The sequence below is a fragment of the Mustela putorius genome, unplaced genomic scaffold (assembly GCF_011764305.1).
Source record: "Mustela putorius furo isolate JIRA1106 unplaced genomic scaffold, ASM1176430v1.1 tig00000580_pilon_pilon_pilon, whole genome shotgun sequence".
Lineage (NCBI taxonomy): Eukaryota > Metazoa > Chordata > Mammalia > Carnivora > Mustelidae > Mustela > Mustela putorius.
This window is the reverse complement of record NW_025421423.1, coordinates 13,965,672-13,982,376: the sequence shown is the minus strand read 5'-3', so window position 1 is coordinate 13,982,376 and position 16,705 is coordinate 13,965,672. Positions and strand designations below refer to the sequence as shown.

At 40.2% G+C, this 16,705-nt stretch overlaps 1 protein-coding gene across 4 annotated transcripts in view; it reads left to right on the top strand.

Moving 5' to 3' along the window:
* Nucleotides 1–16,705, top strand: part of SVEP1 (sushi, von Willebrand factor type A, EGF and pentraxin domain containing 1) — a 178,145-nt gene that overhangs the window by 19,679 nt on the left and 141,761 nt on the right. For all 4 annotated transcript variants that reach the window (XM_045081687.1, XM_045081688.1, XM_045081686.1 and 1 more), the window contains exons 2-3: nucleotides 6,095–6,350; nucleotides 9,315–9,491. In XM_045081687.1, coding sequence (XP_044937622.1) covers nucleotides 6,095–6,350; nucleotides 9,315–9,491 — 433 coding nt within the window. The remainder of the gene's footprint in view (nucleotides 1–6,094; nucleotides 6,351–9,314; nucleotides 9,492–16,705) is intronic.

The window sequence follows — 16,705 nt, the reverse complement described above, 5'->3', positions numbered from 1 at the left end:
TTTCAAGGTATGTAGATAATTCAGAAGTGAAAGGTATAGGTCTGGATGGATGACTGTAGATGATAGATCAGAAAGGAGGCGCCCTAATCGCTCCTAGATGCAGACTTGTACAGTGGGATAGATGATGGTGCTACATTTGATGTATCTTGAATAAAGGAGAAAGGAACCCTTCTTTGTGCATGGAGAGGACATGTTGAGTTTGAGATTCCTGTGGAACATTCAGGCAGAAAGGTCCACTGGATCAATGGGACTTCACCTTGCGAGTTAAAGAGTTTGATTTGATGTAGATTTAGGAGTCATTATCTATAGGTAAGACTCCCAAGTTCCGAGTTCATATGACATTTCTCAGGGGAAGAATAGAGAGGAGAAAGTAAAAATTTAGAAATGATACAAAACTACAAAATAGAAGTTGATATAACTCCCTGAATACAACCAGGAGATAGTCAGCATTTTGATGTGTATACTGTCAGCCATACAAATACATATACGTCCACACATGCAGTCCAGGCACACATACATGTGCACTAATATAAAATCATCATATTGGGTTACCTACTTTAAAAATGTATTATTATGCAATAGTATTATTTTAATGATATTTCATGATTGCCCTGTAATTTCCTTAAACAGTACCTATTGTTTGAATTTTATACTGTTTCCGTTTCTTTATATTGCAGATTATTCTGGGATACACATCTTTTTAATTTTTTCCCCTGTGTATCCATGGTTATTTCCTGAAGATAATTTTAGATGAAGAGTTTTAGTTCAAATTGTGTGAAATTTTTAAGACTTGTCACTTTGTCACTGTACCCCAAATATTACGAGTCCATGTGGCATCCCCAGTAGATACAGCTGTTTCCTTATAAATTTTACAAAATTTTAATTAAAAAGATCTTTGGCTATTTGGGAAGTGAAAAAAATAGTATTACTGTTATTTAACTCACATTATTCTGATTTAGTGAAATTAAATGTTTTTCCCATTTTTCTGACAAATAGAATTTTTTTTTTTTTGGTCTATTTTCTTTGGTCAAAACACTCACCTATATTTCTGTTATTTTTCTCTATTTTTCCTTAGAAATGTGTGAAAGATTTTTATAAAGAGCTTAATACTTTATTTGGTAGCCTTGATGAATGCATTTTCCAGTTCCTTATTTTCTAATATTGATTGTTTGAGAAGGGGCAGAAACTTTAAGAAGTGTAATATTTATTTTGGTTTTGTGTCTTGTTGCCTTGGCTGGAAATATCCAAAGGATTTTTAAATAATAGTGAAAATATTTAGAATTGCGGATTTACTTCCCATCTATATCAGAAATTTGCAAGTTTTTCACAATTAAGCCTGATTTAAATTGTTGCTTTGAGATAGAAAATCTGTTTTATTAATAAGGCATCTCATTCTTAATTTTTTATTAATTAAAATAAGCAGAAATTAATTTTATTAAATAACTTTTAGCATCTTAGATTATTGTTTTATTTGGTACAATTATTGTGTTGTATTACAACAAAAGGTTTACTGATTTTAACCAATTTTTGCTTTTGAGTAATAAGCCTTATTAAACATAGGACAAAGATTCTTTGAATATTATTTGAATTTAATTTGGAAGCATTTATTTGGAATGTGTTTCTATGGTTATAAGTGAGACAAGTCAGCAGCTTTGTATGCTAAAGTTTGTACTAAACTGTTCGAATTTCTGACATTTTATCTCACTACCACCAATGTGGATTTCTAAGTCTTTCCTTGTATTTTGGCTTTCCTTCATAATTTTTTTTATAAAATCCCTCTGTACCTACACTTGTCCGTTTTCTTCTTAGCCTGTTCTCTTTCTATAGCTTTCTGTTCTTGTGCTCATAGAGGCTGTGACTTTCTAAGTCCTTGTGATGCAAACACCATTGCACTGTGCTTATTTTCTTCCTATCTTGATATTAAGTTGTGTGTTCTTCTAAATCTTCAAGTTGTTTTTTGCAGATCTTGGGTTGACAAGAGTATTCTGATGGGCCTGTTCTTGGATTTTGGTAATTTTTTCTCCTGGGATGAGGATCTATCTTTTCTGCCTTGCACTCTCCTATAGAACCCCTCTATCCAGCGGCTTCTTTGAAAAGCTTCTGCCAAGTAAAATAAAGCTAGGATGTAAGCTACAGAGAGAGTACAGGAATTCACTATGAAAGATAGAACGAAATCCTAGAAAGCGTTTGTCCCATGCCTGTAAGTAAGTAAAACAGTGAAATGAGGATGAGACCCGAGGGGATAAACAATAGACCGACATGGGAACAAACCATGTGCCAGAGAAAGAAGTCTTGTCACAAGAAAAATAAAATGCAATGCCAGGATTAACTCTTAATTAGAAGCACAAAGGAGGAGACTCAAGAGTATGTAAACTGCAAACAGGGGTGGGGGCGTGGCTGCAAGGGCGAGGGGGGGGGGTCGTAGGGGGGGATGGGGGGGGGATAGGGAAGAAAAGCTTCAGACATTTCCACCAAACTCAGAAGGAAGGAAGATGAGATAAACATGAAGAAAAAGGAGAGAATATTCGAAGTCCAGAAAATAATGAACCAATAGGCAAAGAACTTGTTTCCCCCAGAAAGTACAGAACCGTGAACATTGCTTCAACTGAAGAATATTTGAGTACCCAAATTAAAAATATTTACTGAGTAACAGATGCAGCTTGGTGAAATCTTAGAATTTGAAGGATAAGGGAAGTATTACAAGTAGCTTCTGGTGTCTTGTTTGTACTTAACATTTCCTAACAAGGAAAAAAAAAATACGTGTGGAAAACAAGTTGAAATACTGAAAATATTTACTCATTTCTGGCCCCCTGGAGGAGAGGGGCTCTGATAATAGTCACAGTAGATACTAACTTAAAGAAACAACTTCTTTCAAGGATGACTTAGGAGCTTCTCCAGTTAGCATCCTTAGGCACGTGGGGCCGTGGCAGATAACCACAGGGTTGTGCTGCAGATAGATCGTAGTCTTTCTACACGTATTTTAATTAATGGAGCCCCAGGGCAAATATGGTCCCCACCGCCAGATTTGTTGTGACTTCTCTTCTCCTTTCAAGACCATTTTTCAAAGCAGTTCCCTTGTGGCCTGACTTGGGGGTAGGGGTGGGGTTGCAGTCTTGTGTAATGGTGATGGATCTCGGGTGTTAGAACAATGTTACACAACCCTGCATTTTTATCATTCTAATGACTTTTTGCTGGACAAGGGGAGCTTACTTCCCTGCCAGATATTTATACCAGCTAATCAGAGGCTTGATACAATACAGATGGTGATAACCTTTTGCCTTACGATGTCCACGTTGCCTGTTTTTCTTAGGCAGCAGAAGGTTTGCCTCATTCAATATTCTGAACCAGAAGGTTCTATTTCTTGCAATGCCTTACAAGGGTAGCAGATGATGTAAACTATTTCAGGAACCCTGAAAGGAGAGTCAAGTGCCAGGCCTCTACCACATTCCACAAACATTACCACAGATCTATTTACTTCTTAGGTCTGTGGGATGAAAATGTTTTTATTGAATTATGTTTTAATTCAAGTATGATGAAGCACAAAGATTGGGGGAAGGGGGTAAAATATTTTCAGTAAATCATCCACTCCTCCTCTGTCTTTTAGAGTGCATTCCAAACCCAGATCTTGTGTAATTCTTCACTTGGACTAGTAGTCCTGCTATTCTTCTGACTATTTTAAGCTTAATATATTGTCTTGCCAACAGATATAATGGTTCCGGTAAACACTTACCAATTCCCTGCAAGAAGAGAAGAAAAATGGAATCCCAGCTTAATGTAATTTGCACGGAATGAGTAGTACAGCAGGAAAGCTCCTCAATCCTAACCTGAATGTTAAGGAATATCATTGACGTGAGCTACAATTAATATTATAAAATAGTATTTGTGCAGTAGGACAGTAAACACACAAGAAGAAAATCTCATCTTTTTTTGTACCAAACTGTACAAAATGAAATACGTTTGTGCACACGAATATTCTGTACAATTCTGCTGCTCCCTCAAGACCAACTCTTTTTCAGCTGTCTTCAGAGTATCCTAGAGTTTGTCCACTCACTCCCTCATTAATTCATTTATCAAATAAATATTTACAAATGCATACTCTGTGCCAGACAAGTCCAGAATACCACGCTGAAGAAGTCAGTTTGCTTTTTTCCTTCCTTCTACTTCCATCCAAATTCTCCCTTTCTTAGTGTCTTGCATAGAGTTTCCTTCCACGGTCTTGTGGAAGAGAGAGTAATCAAAAGGAGCAAAATCCTATGGGAGTGTTTGTGGAGGTTAGGTTGTGATTCAGAGTGGAACAGCCCAGAAAGAGAGAGTTTATCACATGGTAAAGAGCAAGGCCAGTGTAAACACAAGTTGCCCCGTCTTGTTGGAGTACGAGAACTAGGAGCTGCCCTTGGAAGCCTGAAGTATATCTCTAAAGACAAACTAATACCTCACTTCATGCCGCCCATCACAAATGATTGGATTCCCTACCAAGAGGTGGTCCTGAATGAAAAAATCATGTGTGTGTGTGTGTGTGTGTCTATCTCCGTTCTTTCCAAGTATTATTTATATCGATAGGGCTTTTCCCCCTGCATATGTACTAACTGAAAATATAAATGTTCATACACATTTCAATGTAAATGCATATGATAAAAGGTAAATATGTATGATGCATTGAAATCCCCTTCAATTGTTACTGTTCTTGACACTCGGATTGCCATTTATTTGGCCAGGAGGAGCTCCTTCATACTGGTTTCTGATTCTCTTTGGTCCTTAGCGGTAGTAGGCTTTTGAGAGCGGGAGGTAAAGTGTCTGAATACTTCTCAAATTGCTGACTTTCCAGATGTTTTCCAGAGTCATTTTTAGTTTCCTTTAATTGTCTTTAAGTTCAGATTTAGCGGCTTTATCTAATTAGCTCACAAACAGTAATAAAGTTTGGTAAGAGTTATTAAATTAGAGTCAGTCACTCGAATTCTCTACTAATGAAGACATGGATCATATAATCTGAGACAATCTGGAGCTTTTAACTGCGTCCACCCCTTAAATGAATTTTATTTTATTTTTTTAAATCTCATCATCTCCTTTTAATTTTAACAAAACCTAGGATATATACTTGTCATTCTTCCTAACTACCTTCTGAATATACTTGAATTACTGCTAAATAGACACTGAATTCTTTCTAAGAACTTGTCAGAAAATATACGCTGGCACTTCTTCACCTTTCCAACCCACTTCTGATGGAAAGCAGCAACAGCAAATTCCATTACGACACCTGATTCACCACTGGACTCCTTGTGCTTTTTGCAGTTTATGTTATAAAGCGTCATGATGTGACAATAAATAGATGTCTTTAATAAGAAGGTTTCATTTTCCCCTTCTGTCTATAGAGAAGGGATAGATTATAAAGCATAACTCACTTGTCCTAAAATAGTAAAGCCCAAGTGTCAGATTGAATAAATCTGTATTTTCTCAGAAAGATAGGACAGCGTCAAAAATGGCTGATTTTTTGCTAATACCGGGTGGTCCACAAAAGATGAAGGATTGAGTGAATTCTGGAGGAGTTTTGGAGGAGCAGTGGAAAAACAAACATGGGAAGTAGGTTGGCCATTATTAACTCTGGAAAAGTCATTTTCTGTTAAATTTTCTTCTGATTAGACTTGATATATGATCATGAGGTGGTTCAGCTAAGTAGGTAGATAGGGAGCTAGATGGATATACTTGGAAATAGATACATAGGACTCACATTTTTCTCATTTGTCGAGTACCTGAAAATTCATAAAAATAACATAACAATAAATGATAATATGAATAAAATTTCATTCCATAAGCATTTGCTGCTCTTCATTAACAAGGTGCGCAAAGGTGATGAGGATGCTGTCACTGATGACAATGATACATTTTAAGTGCTTTTAGGGTTTTTTGTGGGTCATTGAGAAGGTCATCGTAGGCGCTGGTCTGTGTCTGTTTCTGTTTTACTCTCATTGATCAGGGTTTATTCTTCACTCTCGTGACATGCTAATGATCTTCACAAATGCTGTTCTATATAAGAGGGGAAACACATAGTACGCTGACACAATGCAGACTTATACTAACTTCCTTTATTTCATTACAGCAAATTCTTCGTCACTCTAGAGAAAACTCAACAAAAGTTATATTCCTCATTACCGACGGATATTCCAATGGGGGAGATCCCAGGCCAGTTGCAGCATCTCTGCGAGATTTTGGAGTGGAGATCTTCACGTTTGGCATATGGCAAGGGAACATTCGAGAACTGAATGACATGGCTTCCACCCCAAAGGAGGAGCACTGCTACCTGCTCCACAGTTTTGAAGAATTTGAGGCTTTAGCTCGCCGGGCACTGCACGAAGGTGAGGCAAACCCAGTGGCATGACATGATGATTTTAATGGGGGTTCCTTCTCTCCTACTGCTTGAAGCTTGTTGGAGGGTAACAGCAAACCCTGTAAAGTCTTCCCTGAGCATGGTGCCCGTGTGTCCTTGGTGTATTGGGAGATGTGCTGAACTTCATAAATAGACGTGACAGTCTGACTTGCAACAAGAGTGTTTGTTTTGCTTTATTTGTTTTGTAACAGCCACAATGGTTTTCACTAGACTGTCCATATGCTCCCACCTGGAACTGTTAGAATCAATGGAATGAATTTAGGTGTGTTTTGAGGCCACACACAGAGCAGGAAGCCTTGACTTAGATCTATTTATAGTCTTCTGGAAGAATGAAGTAAACGTGCTGAGACAGACATAGTGAATCTCACCAGAGTGTTTCCAGAAATACACATGAAGATAAAGGGACAATAAATACTTAACACGTACTTCTTGACCTGGTGGTCTGAAGACTCATGTGCTTACGCATATGTTGAAGAGCATTACCCCAACAAGTAATGAAGTCTGTAAACCTATTCATTAGAGTTTGCTCTACACCATTTATAAGGGTGTTTAGTTGTGTGGTGTAGGTTACATGGACTTCCAGGCGTCATATGGGCATGTGTCTTGGTAAGCCCCCCAGGAAAGTAAAATTGGGAAGGATTGACAGGAAATCCAGCCTCAGACCAAAACCATGCATCGAGTTAGGCTTGATCCTTGAAGGTATCCATGTGAAAGATTTAGGTTCATGGGCAAATCATGGCCATATGAGGTTTCAGGCAATTAGTGATATTCGTAAGAAGGAGATCAGCCCTATCATAGTTCCAAGAGAAGTGCTTAAGAGCAGGATCTCAGACTAGCTATGGATACAGCAAAAAATTTAAGTCACCTACTTGTGGAGTGGCTTTTGGCAAATTCTTTAGCTTTTACCCTCTTTAAGTTTCTTGTTAATTGAATAGGATATGAGAGTAGAACCTCCTCTATAGGAGTGTCGCAAGGCTTAAATGGATTAGTACATATAAAGTGATTAGAAAAGTTACTGAGGGCTTATTATCCACAGGCCTCATTAACCATCCTCTACTATTCTTACCATAGGCAATTTATTTAACGTCTACAAGCCTCACTTCATCTGCTTTTAAAATGGAGATATTATAATGCATACCATATGGTTTTGTCAAAAGGATTAAATAAAATATTTAAATATTACTAAGTGTAGTGTTATCACATGGCAGAAATTCAGTAACTGTGGGGCTTCCTTTATTTCTCCTTTTCTCAGGGAAAAGTGGTATGTTGAGTGGGAAGGCCAGGTGGCTGTTACTAGCTGGGATTCTGAAATCATGGGTGTTACCTGCTATGTTCTACAAGACTAATTTCCAGTCCTACCATCCTTCTGCTTGTAGGATTGGAGCCTTATAGAACCCTAATGCCAAGTTGACCCAGAAGCTGAGTTGGGACAGAGTGTTCTTTTGGTTACAGTATTGCAACAGAGTTTTAAAAGGCATCACTTTTATTACAATAAGCAAATATCTAGAATACATAATTCTCTGATCAGGTTTCCAGATTTGGTAAGGGAAGATCCTCTTCCTATTGCAAAGACATGATCAACTCAAAGGAAATGAGCCTCATATTCCCTGCCTTTAAGTCCTCTGAAGCTACTTTCAATTTGGATGGATCCACTTTTGGTCTCAAGACCATCCATGTTTCTGGCCATACTCAGTAGACCTGGGTTACAGAATAATAGCTTTCCCCATGCGTAACACGTATACTTACCTCTCTCAGACCTGGATGCCAGTGTACCAGTGTTGGTAGCTAGATCTTTCTTGGTCCTACATTACTTTACTTCCAGACAATCCTGTGGCCCAGTGCCTCAGAGCTAAGTGTGCATGTTGCAGACCTCTACCCATACCACAGTCTCGTAGATGGAGCTTTAATTGGGTACCTGATTATACCAGCCTCTTTTCCTTGTGGCTGGAATCCTCTCTTTACTTTGCCCCTGGTGTATAGTTCAGACTCTTAAGACATAGACACAGATGTTGCATAAATGAGGCCATCACCAGTCTTCTTTCTGGGTGTTCTGTTGCAGTGCATGTGTCTTGCTCGGACTCACACATTTGAATTCCTGTGAGGGTTCCATCACTCTATCTGGGCCCAGCACCTGCCCAGGGATTTGGACTAAGACTTCTGAACTTCTTCAGCAGAGTGAACAAAACTTATTATTTGCCTGATTCCAGGCCATCCATTCTGGATCGATATTCAACCATACCCTGCCCTGTTAAGTCACTTTCTGAACAACCCTGCCTGAGTTACTGATTTTCCAGCATGCCTCACTTCAGAACATGGCTGACGTCATCAGTATGATCTCCAGTCACATAAAACATGAGAAGTTACTTAACACTGAGAAAGAAGCCATCTCCTGGTTCTATTATTAAGTTCGTGTGGTGCTGCTAAGTCTTCATCCAATAACTATAGAAGTGATGATAATCTGTTCTTAAGCCATTAACTCATAATCCAAACCCTTATGCAGCGATCAAGATTATAATTTTATTTATCTTTTTGAAAAAGGGTTTTGGAAATCTAGTTCTGCTGCCTGACCTCATATTGTGGCAGTGGAACACTGCTAGTGTGGAAGCCAGGAGAATGACCTGGGGAACTGACTATATTACTTCCTGCTGCATCTGGAGATTCCTCGTCGAAGGGCTTAATTCCTGCCTGACCCCGTGTGGCCTTGAGAGCTTACGAGGAGGTCCCAGCCTGAAGTGACTGCACTGGCTGAAACAAAGTCCCAGCCTGTGGTCGTGGGCAGGACACACTTGCATATTTGGGTGGGAGGGGTAGGCCGTTGGGAATTGGACGGATATGAAAAGCTATTTTCTCCAATTTGCACCTCAGTTTTCACAACTGGAGAATGTACCATTGAGCTGCTAATTTGTTTTTTATTACCCTGTGTCATCAACAGATCTGCCTTCTGGGAGTTTTATTCAAGAGGATATGTCCCATTGCTCGTATCTGTGTGAAGCTGGCCAGGAGTGCTGTGACCGCATGGCGAGCTGCAAATGTGGGACACACACGGGTCAGTTTGAGTGCATCTGTGAGAAGGGCTATTATGGGAAAGGTCTGCAGTACGAATGCACAGGTGAGTTTACAGTTTGGGTGTAATTGTATCAGTTATCTGCTGTGTAAAAAAAGCTCTCCGATCTCAGTGGCTTAACACATTTATTTATTGGTTGGTTGGTTGGTTGGTTGATGTATGTGTGCGTGTATTTATTATTGTTCATGAATCTGTGGGTCAGTTGGGCAGCTTCTTTAGTCTCAGCTGTGCCAACTCAAACCGTGTCATTAGCTAGAAGTTGGGTAGGCTGCCTCGCTGATCTTAGCTGGGTTTTTCTACCTATTTGGGGATCAGCTGGCTGGAACCTGGTCTACAACCACTTTGTCTATGACACGAGATTAGTCTTTAGGGGGCCTCTCAGATGCTATCAAGCTATCCTGGGCTTGTTTACAAGGTGGTGACTGAAGTCCCAAAGGGGGAAAGGAAGTTTGCAAGGCCTCATAAAGCCTTGATGTTCCTAGATTTGGGAAAGGAAGATTTGGGGTCTTCTGTTATAATCGATCAATAACCAGATCCGTCCTATAGCCACCTAAGCCAAAATATGCCTTAGTCTCTGTAGGAGACTGAGGCTAGTGGGATTCTGGTTCTCAGGCAAGAATGTGTGGGATTGCCACAAAAAAATGCAACATTTGTGTGATGACCTTTCAGCTCCTCACAAGCCTCCGCAAAGGGACATCAGAAAGCTTACTTCAAGTGACATCACTTCACAGTAGAATTTACCACATCAACATTGTCAAGTTACCTGCTCTAGATTTCCTCACAAGAAGATCTTTATATTTCTAATATTTTATTAGCAAGGCCAAGAAGAGCAATTTAGGACTCCGGTGTTTTACATTATATTTTAGGAAATACTTCTAAGTAATATTCTCCTAATCTTTAGAAGTGGTATAGGGCTTTCTGTGATACCATTTTGTTTGTTCTGTTTTACCTAAAAGGCAGCATTGCTGTTTGGGAAGAATGTAATTCTCATGGAAATGAACAGCCACCAGGAAAAATTTAGGAGCAGTTGGTTTACTTTACACTGTACCATGTGGTCTTTCGCTGCCTGTTTCATATGAACATTATTTTATTCTGACATTTGGAAGGTAGGTAGGCCTGCTCAACAGCACAGAAAGGAGTCTCTTCCCTGTCTACGTGACCTGCTGTCTCTCTTTCCTGTTTTCTCCTTCTAGGACATTTCCTTTTGTGTTCTTCTTTTATTCTCCGTTATTCCCGTTGCCCCTCAGTTCCCCTCCTTTAATTTCTCCTTCCTCCCCTGGCCCTGGTCCCAGCGGGCAGACACATACTTCCTAGGTCCAAGCGTCCGTGCTCACCCAGCAAATCACTCCTTTCTTGGCTCTGCTCCTACCCCACCCAGCAGGAATTCTCATTTGAGCAGAAGAAAAGGGGAAAGAAATCAGCCCAACTGCCTCTGAGTTGGCAAAATGCCTCCCCTGGAATCTTCCCACACTTTCATCAACAGCCCGGCTTGGCACCCTCCCCAACACCCTCTCCTTTCCCCTCCTCCCACCCTAGCCCACCAGACACAGGCAGAAGCTCTCATTTTCTTTGCTGCATGCTGTAGTCAGCAAGTCTGCTTTCCGTGTGGTCGTAGACTGATCCCTTCCTTGCCAACAAGCCACTGCCAGGTGGCTGCCCGACAGCCTCAGCCACGCTGGGCTGTAGCTCCCCCTGCTCCCCAGCCCTGTAATCTCACACCCCAAGGGATAAGTGGCAGGGAGATGGGGGCAGTTCACAAACCCACTACCCCTGAAGTAGCTGTGGCGGCTCCTGGTCATACATTCCAGGCTGAGAGGCACAGCGGTCTATAATATATGTGAGGTTGGGTGGGCCTGGCAGCAGAGCCCCAGAGAGGGGACAGAAGTCCTTTTGCAGCTGGCTCTTGCCAAGAACACCAAGCACAAAAGGATTCATTTATCCACCCCTTCTCCTAAATGAGTAAGCCTCAGCTTACCACTTCGTTTCATGCAGATTTAAATGAGATATAGTTGCATCCATACACACATTCACATTGTCACCTTTAGTATTTATTGCTAAGGGTTAGGAAAGGCATGCTGGAACCTCAAGGTGTGTGCTGTGATTTGTATACTTGTAGGAGACTGCACCCATCACTGGCTTCTCCTACATGCTAAGAGCTAAGAAAAGAAATTAATTACATCTTTCCTATGGCATGAAGGACTCATTCATTACCAAATTCTTTAAGAAAGGCAAAAAGAAATATCAGCTCTAAGTCATCCAGTACCAAAAACCTAGAAGCTATGAGCCCCTTTTAAAATCTATTCCATTGACCAATGTTATTGAGCGTGTTTTTCAGGTCAGGCCCTGTGCTAGGCACCAGGCAGGGATTTGACAGTGAGCAGGCAGACATGGTCCTCACCTGCTGGGAACCTACAGTCTGAACACACAAGCCAGTGTGTAACCACAAGCCATGATGTGTGCTATTGAGTAGAAAGGCCCGTGCTCTAAGGAAGGAACTGTAGGGAAGACTCTACTAAGATCATCCGTCTAAGATCTGAAGGTGCCTTGATGAGAGCTGTTTTCTCGCTCCTGGAGAGGATGTTAACCTTTTGCTCTGAAGAACTGGAATTCTGAGTATTTTTCCTCAGTGTAGAAACAGTGCCCTTCAGAACCAAATCATTCCTCTCTAGAGCCAGAAGAACCCTTAGAGCTTATCTACATGAAATCCCTCATTCAACAAGAGGAAATTGAGGTCTTAGGAAAGATGCATACTTTTCTTAAGACAGCATGTCTGTCATCAGCGGGACCCCAAAAGGGACCCAGGACACTTTTCTCCAAGTTCTGTGTTATTTCAAGATATCACACTGCTTATTTTGTATTTTTGAGAATAGCTTATATACATCGCTTTTCAGAGACCATAGACACTGAACTGTGCACAGAGTGTTTAAAAACACAGGAAGATCTGGCTCAAATTCAATCTCTGCCAATGATAAGCTTTGGACTCTTAGTTTTTTCTGAGACTTGGTTTCTTCTGTAAAATGTGCTTAATAATGGTGTATATAGATAGATATACCTAGGTACAGATTTATGTATGTACATACATATATATCTTTGTATATAGAAATCATAGATATGTGTGTATGTGTGTATACATATATATATATAGCAAGTGTATATATATTTAGCTTGTGAGAATTACTTAGACTGCTTACGATAGTATCTGGCACATCGATTCTTAATCAGTGGTACTTTTATTATTAACCATTATTGTGAGATTATTTACATACTATTATGAGAAAGTTAAGAAATGAATATTAAAGTCGTTACCTCACGTTTGAGATACTTGAAGATAAATGACCTCATATATTTTATAAAACTTTGCCACAGAGGATAAGGAAGATCTGTCCATGCAGAATGCCATCAAGAAGGCTTACACCTACTAAAGGTGGAATACAGGGTTTTTGGTTTTTTGTTTTTTTTTCTGTTTTTTGGGGTTTTGTTTTGTTTTGTTTTGTTTTGAGAGAGAGAGAGAACATGCGTGAGTGCAGGGAGGGCAAAGGGAGAGGGGAAGAGAGGATCCCAACCAGGCTCCACACTCTGCACAGAGCCTGGCACAGGGCTCAGTCCCACAACTCTGAAATCATGACCTGAGCTGAAATCAGGAGTTGGACGCTTAAGTGACTGAGCCACCCGTGCACCCCCGGTATAAATTTTGACCTGATGAGTCTCCAGTGAAAATCAAGAATACCGAGTGAGAGAAGGCAGTGGGATAATACACCACTGGATGTTGAAGAAAGTGGAGCTTGGTTGCTTTGATTAGGGAGAAAATATCCTGAGGTAAATTGTATTTATCAATTTCATAGACAGGAATGCTGGAGCTAGCTGTAAGGGCTTTGCTCACTTGGGAGATGCAGAAACTCTACCCATGATCATATGGGAAGTAAGTGGCCAAGCTGAAGCAGAATCCAGGCCTCCTAGCTCCATAGGGTCTTTCCCTTATTTTAGTCTCCCCTGGTGCTGTGAGACTGCAAAGAAAGCTGATGACTGTGGTATCACTAAGCTCTTCTCTTTTTCCCTACTTGTTCTGGGTGATTGGCAATCAGGGTTGCCTGGGTTCTCAAACAATGACTTTGCTCAGCCCTGTCCAAGACTTGAAATGGCCTGAGCACCACAGCTATGGTAAGCAGCTGCTTCAAGGACAAGACCTTGATGCACAAAAAGATTTTAATCATTGCAGATCCGTTCCATAGCCTGAACATTTTAACTTGAATGCACGCTCGAAGACATTCATTAGCAGTTACTAACAAGTAGTACTTTGTCAAAAGAGTTCAGTTTTATGAGACATTTCTTAATGTGCTTGAACTGGTTTTTAATTTCTGTTGGCTCAAAACTTGAGTTCATTTCAAAATAATCACATGCTTTTAGCTGGTGGTCTTGGAGAGTGTGTGCTGATCGGTTTTACAGAGGTGAGGACCATATAATAAATAGATAATCCAAGGTAGAATGTTGCTTTTTTCCTTTGTATAAGAGGGCTGACCATAAAAACCATATTTGACAGAAGTTCTGGTAACACTAAAAACTCTTCTAGGGAAAGAGAATCCAAAATATAATTGTAATACTTAAAGATCCATTCCCCCAGACAGTCCAGTCTCAGGGGGGAGCATTGCAATAAAAGAAATCCAGTACAGCAATCAAAATAAATTTCAAAATATTGTAAGTCCTTTTCTTGATTTTTTCTAACTCCAGAACAGGGATATATAGACCACAGCAATTCTTAAAATCCCACTTTCCTCATCATCCTTTCCCTTAGAAACCATAACTCTTCTGCACTTATCTCTTCAAATTCCTCTCTACACACTCTCTCTCTTTCTCTCTCTCTCAAGCACAGTTGTGACTTCCAAGCCCTAACTCAAACTCCTTACCCTTCTCACTCTTTCCTCTTGAGTCTGCATCACCCTCTGGGGAACCACAAAGGGAGAAAGGCCAGGAACACTTGCATATCAATCCTTTTTTGTTGTTGTTTTATAAAAGGCTTATGATATTTTGTTTTTTTAAAAAAAACCTCAGTTTTGTTTTTTTTTTTTTTTTTTACTGATGAAAATGACTCCGTTTCATTTACTATAAATATTTTGTATGATTCAGAAATTCAGGTATGGAATTTTTATAAAAGATTTTATTGGTTTATTTGAAAGAGTGAGAGAAAGAGAATGAGCACGAGTAAGGGAAGGGGAAGAGGGAGAAACAGACTCCCCGCTGGGCGGGGAGCCTGACTCAGGATTCGGGGCTATCCCAGGACCCTGAGATCATGACGTAAACCGAAGCCAGAGGCCCAACCGACTGAGCCACCAGGCACCCCTCAGGTGTGGAATTTTAACACAGCATGTCCACATTTAAAGGGTTGAGAAAATGTTCCCTTAGGTGAACTTCAGTCAAGGGAACTGTACTACAGAAGTGTGGAGTCTAATGAAAAGAAGGTGTTACTTCCATTTCTAGCTCTAGCATTCCTTTCTTCATCCTGCATCTTTGACATTGGCATTTGGACAGTGATACAGATGAGATGAGGATGACCACAATAATAACTATAATAATTTATTAATATTTAAAGGGCACTTATGATATTCCAGGCCCTTTCCCAAACATTGATATGTATTAACTCAATGTTTGTAGTAACTCTTTGGAGTGTTGCTCCACCTTAAAGTCTGGGAGCTGGAGAACTAGTCCCGAGTCAGCTAATAGACCTGGGAGGTAAACCCAGGTTGTCTGGCTCTAGAGCCTACCATCTGGCCATAGAGATAGACATTTAACAAATGAATGCACAATTAAAAATACAATTTCAGATTTTGTTAAGTATTAGTTTTGCCTTTATGAGGTCATCAATATTAATTAGCAGCCTCATATGTTTTAACCAAATACTAGGAAGGAAAAGAAGAAGATGAGTTATATAAGATGTAGATCTTCTCAGTGTTTTTTAGTTATGAGTCATTCATAGAATAAACTTCAAGCTTCTCAGCATGGCATAAAGGCTTTGCCTGAGTTGGCCTGTCTTTACCCTTTGAGCTAAAAGCTGGAACTAGTTATAGTTTCCACCAAGTATCATGCTATTTCATTCCTCAGACTTTTTTTGTGCTTCTTCTGGTTCCCTTCCCCACCACACCCAACTATTGTCTTTGTCCTACTTCATCACTAGAGACTCTAATGGGCACGGACAAATTCATGATGTGTGCCCCCTGCCTACCTTCAGTACTGTCTACCCTCAGTACTCCAGAGGAAGGATGTAGGTACGAGGGCAAGTTTAATACCAGAATCTTAAATGGATGAGAACTCATAATTGAAATCTCAGGCAAAAGCATGGATTCCTTGTCTGCTTTCGGCACCACAGGATCCCTAGCCCAAAGGCACATGGGAAGAAATTTTTAAGAATGCCTTTTTTTAATGTAAAATATTTACATTGGGCTAAACCTTGTCAACAATAAATCAAATTCAGGGTATGGTCGATATCCTGGAGTAGTCATTTTTAGATGACTAGATCATCGCATCAGTTGTGAACAGCCAGTGAACTCTTGTTGTAAATCCAAGCAATGGCAGATGTTCTAAGCTTTCCCCTGAAGGGATTTGAGAGATGCAGAGTATGAAGACAATAGGCATCTTGAGGACACTGCTTCTTTGCAGACATTGACTCCATTTCAGTGAATTTGGAACAATCTGCAGATTGAAAATTATAGCTGGAGGAGGGCCAAGGCTGAGGGCTGGATAACGAGCGACAGCCCCAGTTGTATTATTTTTCATAAAAGGAGGATACACTATAGAAATAGAAACACTAAAATATTTGTGTGGAAGTATCTCATACATGTAAATATATGCACAGGAATCCCCACCCCTGTGCTGCGCACAGACATTTTCCTGTCTAAATATTATGTCATTTCTTTGGAAAGAGAGAGGACAGAGAGCTCTAGAAATTCTTGAATGGAAACCAAAACATTTGGCAATCTTGTTCTCTGAGCTTAGCTCCCCCTCCCCCCCAAAAATCCCCAGCGGTGCCTGATAATGGATATGTAAGGTATAAGGAATCTGTACAACATATTCCTATATGCTTTTTATGAGGGAATATTCTTAGCAGGTTGACACTGGTTACCATCAACTTCGGGAGGGGGATGGGTAACTGTTGCCTAGAGTAGGCTAGTTTGTTCGGTTTTCCACTGAGTAAGGTCCTGGTGGTGTCCTGATTTTGTAACAGGAAAATGCATAGAATCAGATGCATTTAACCACAGGTGTGAAACATC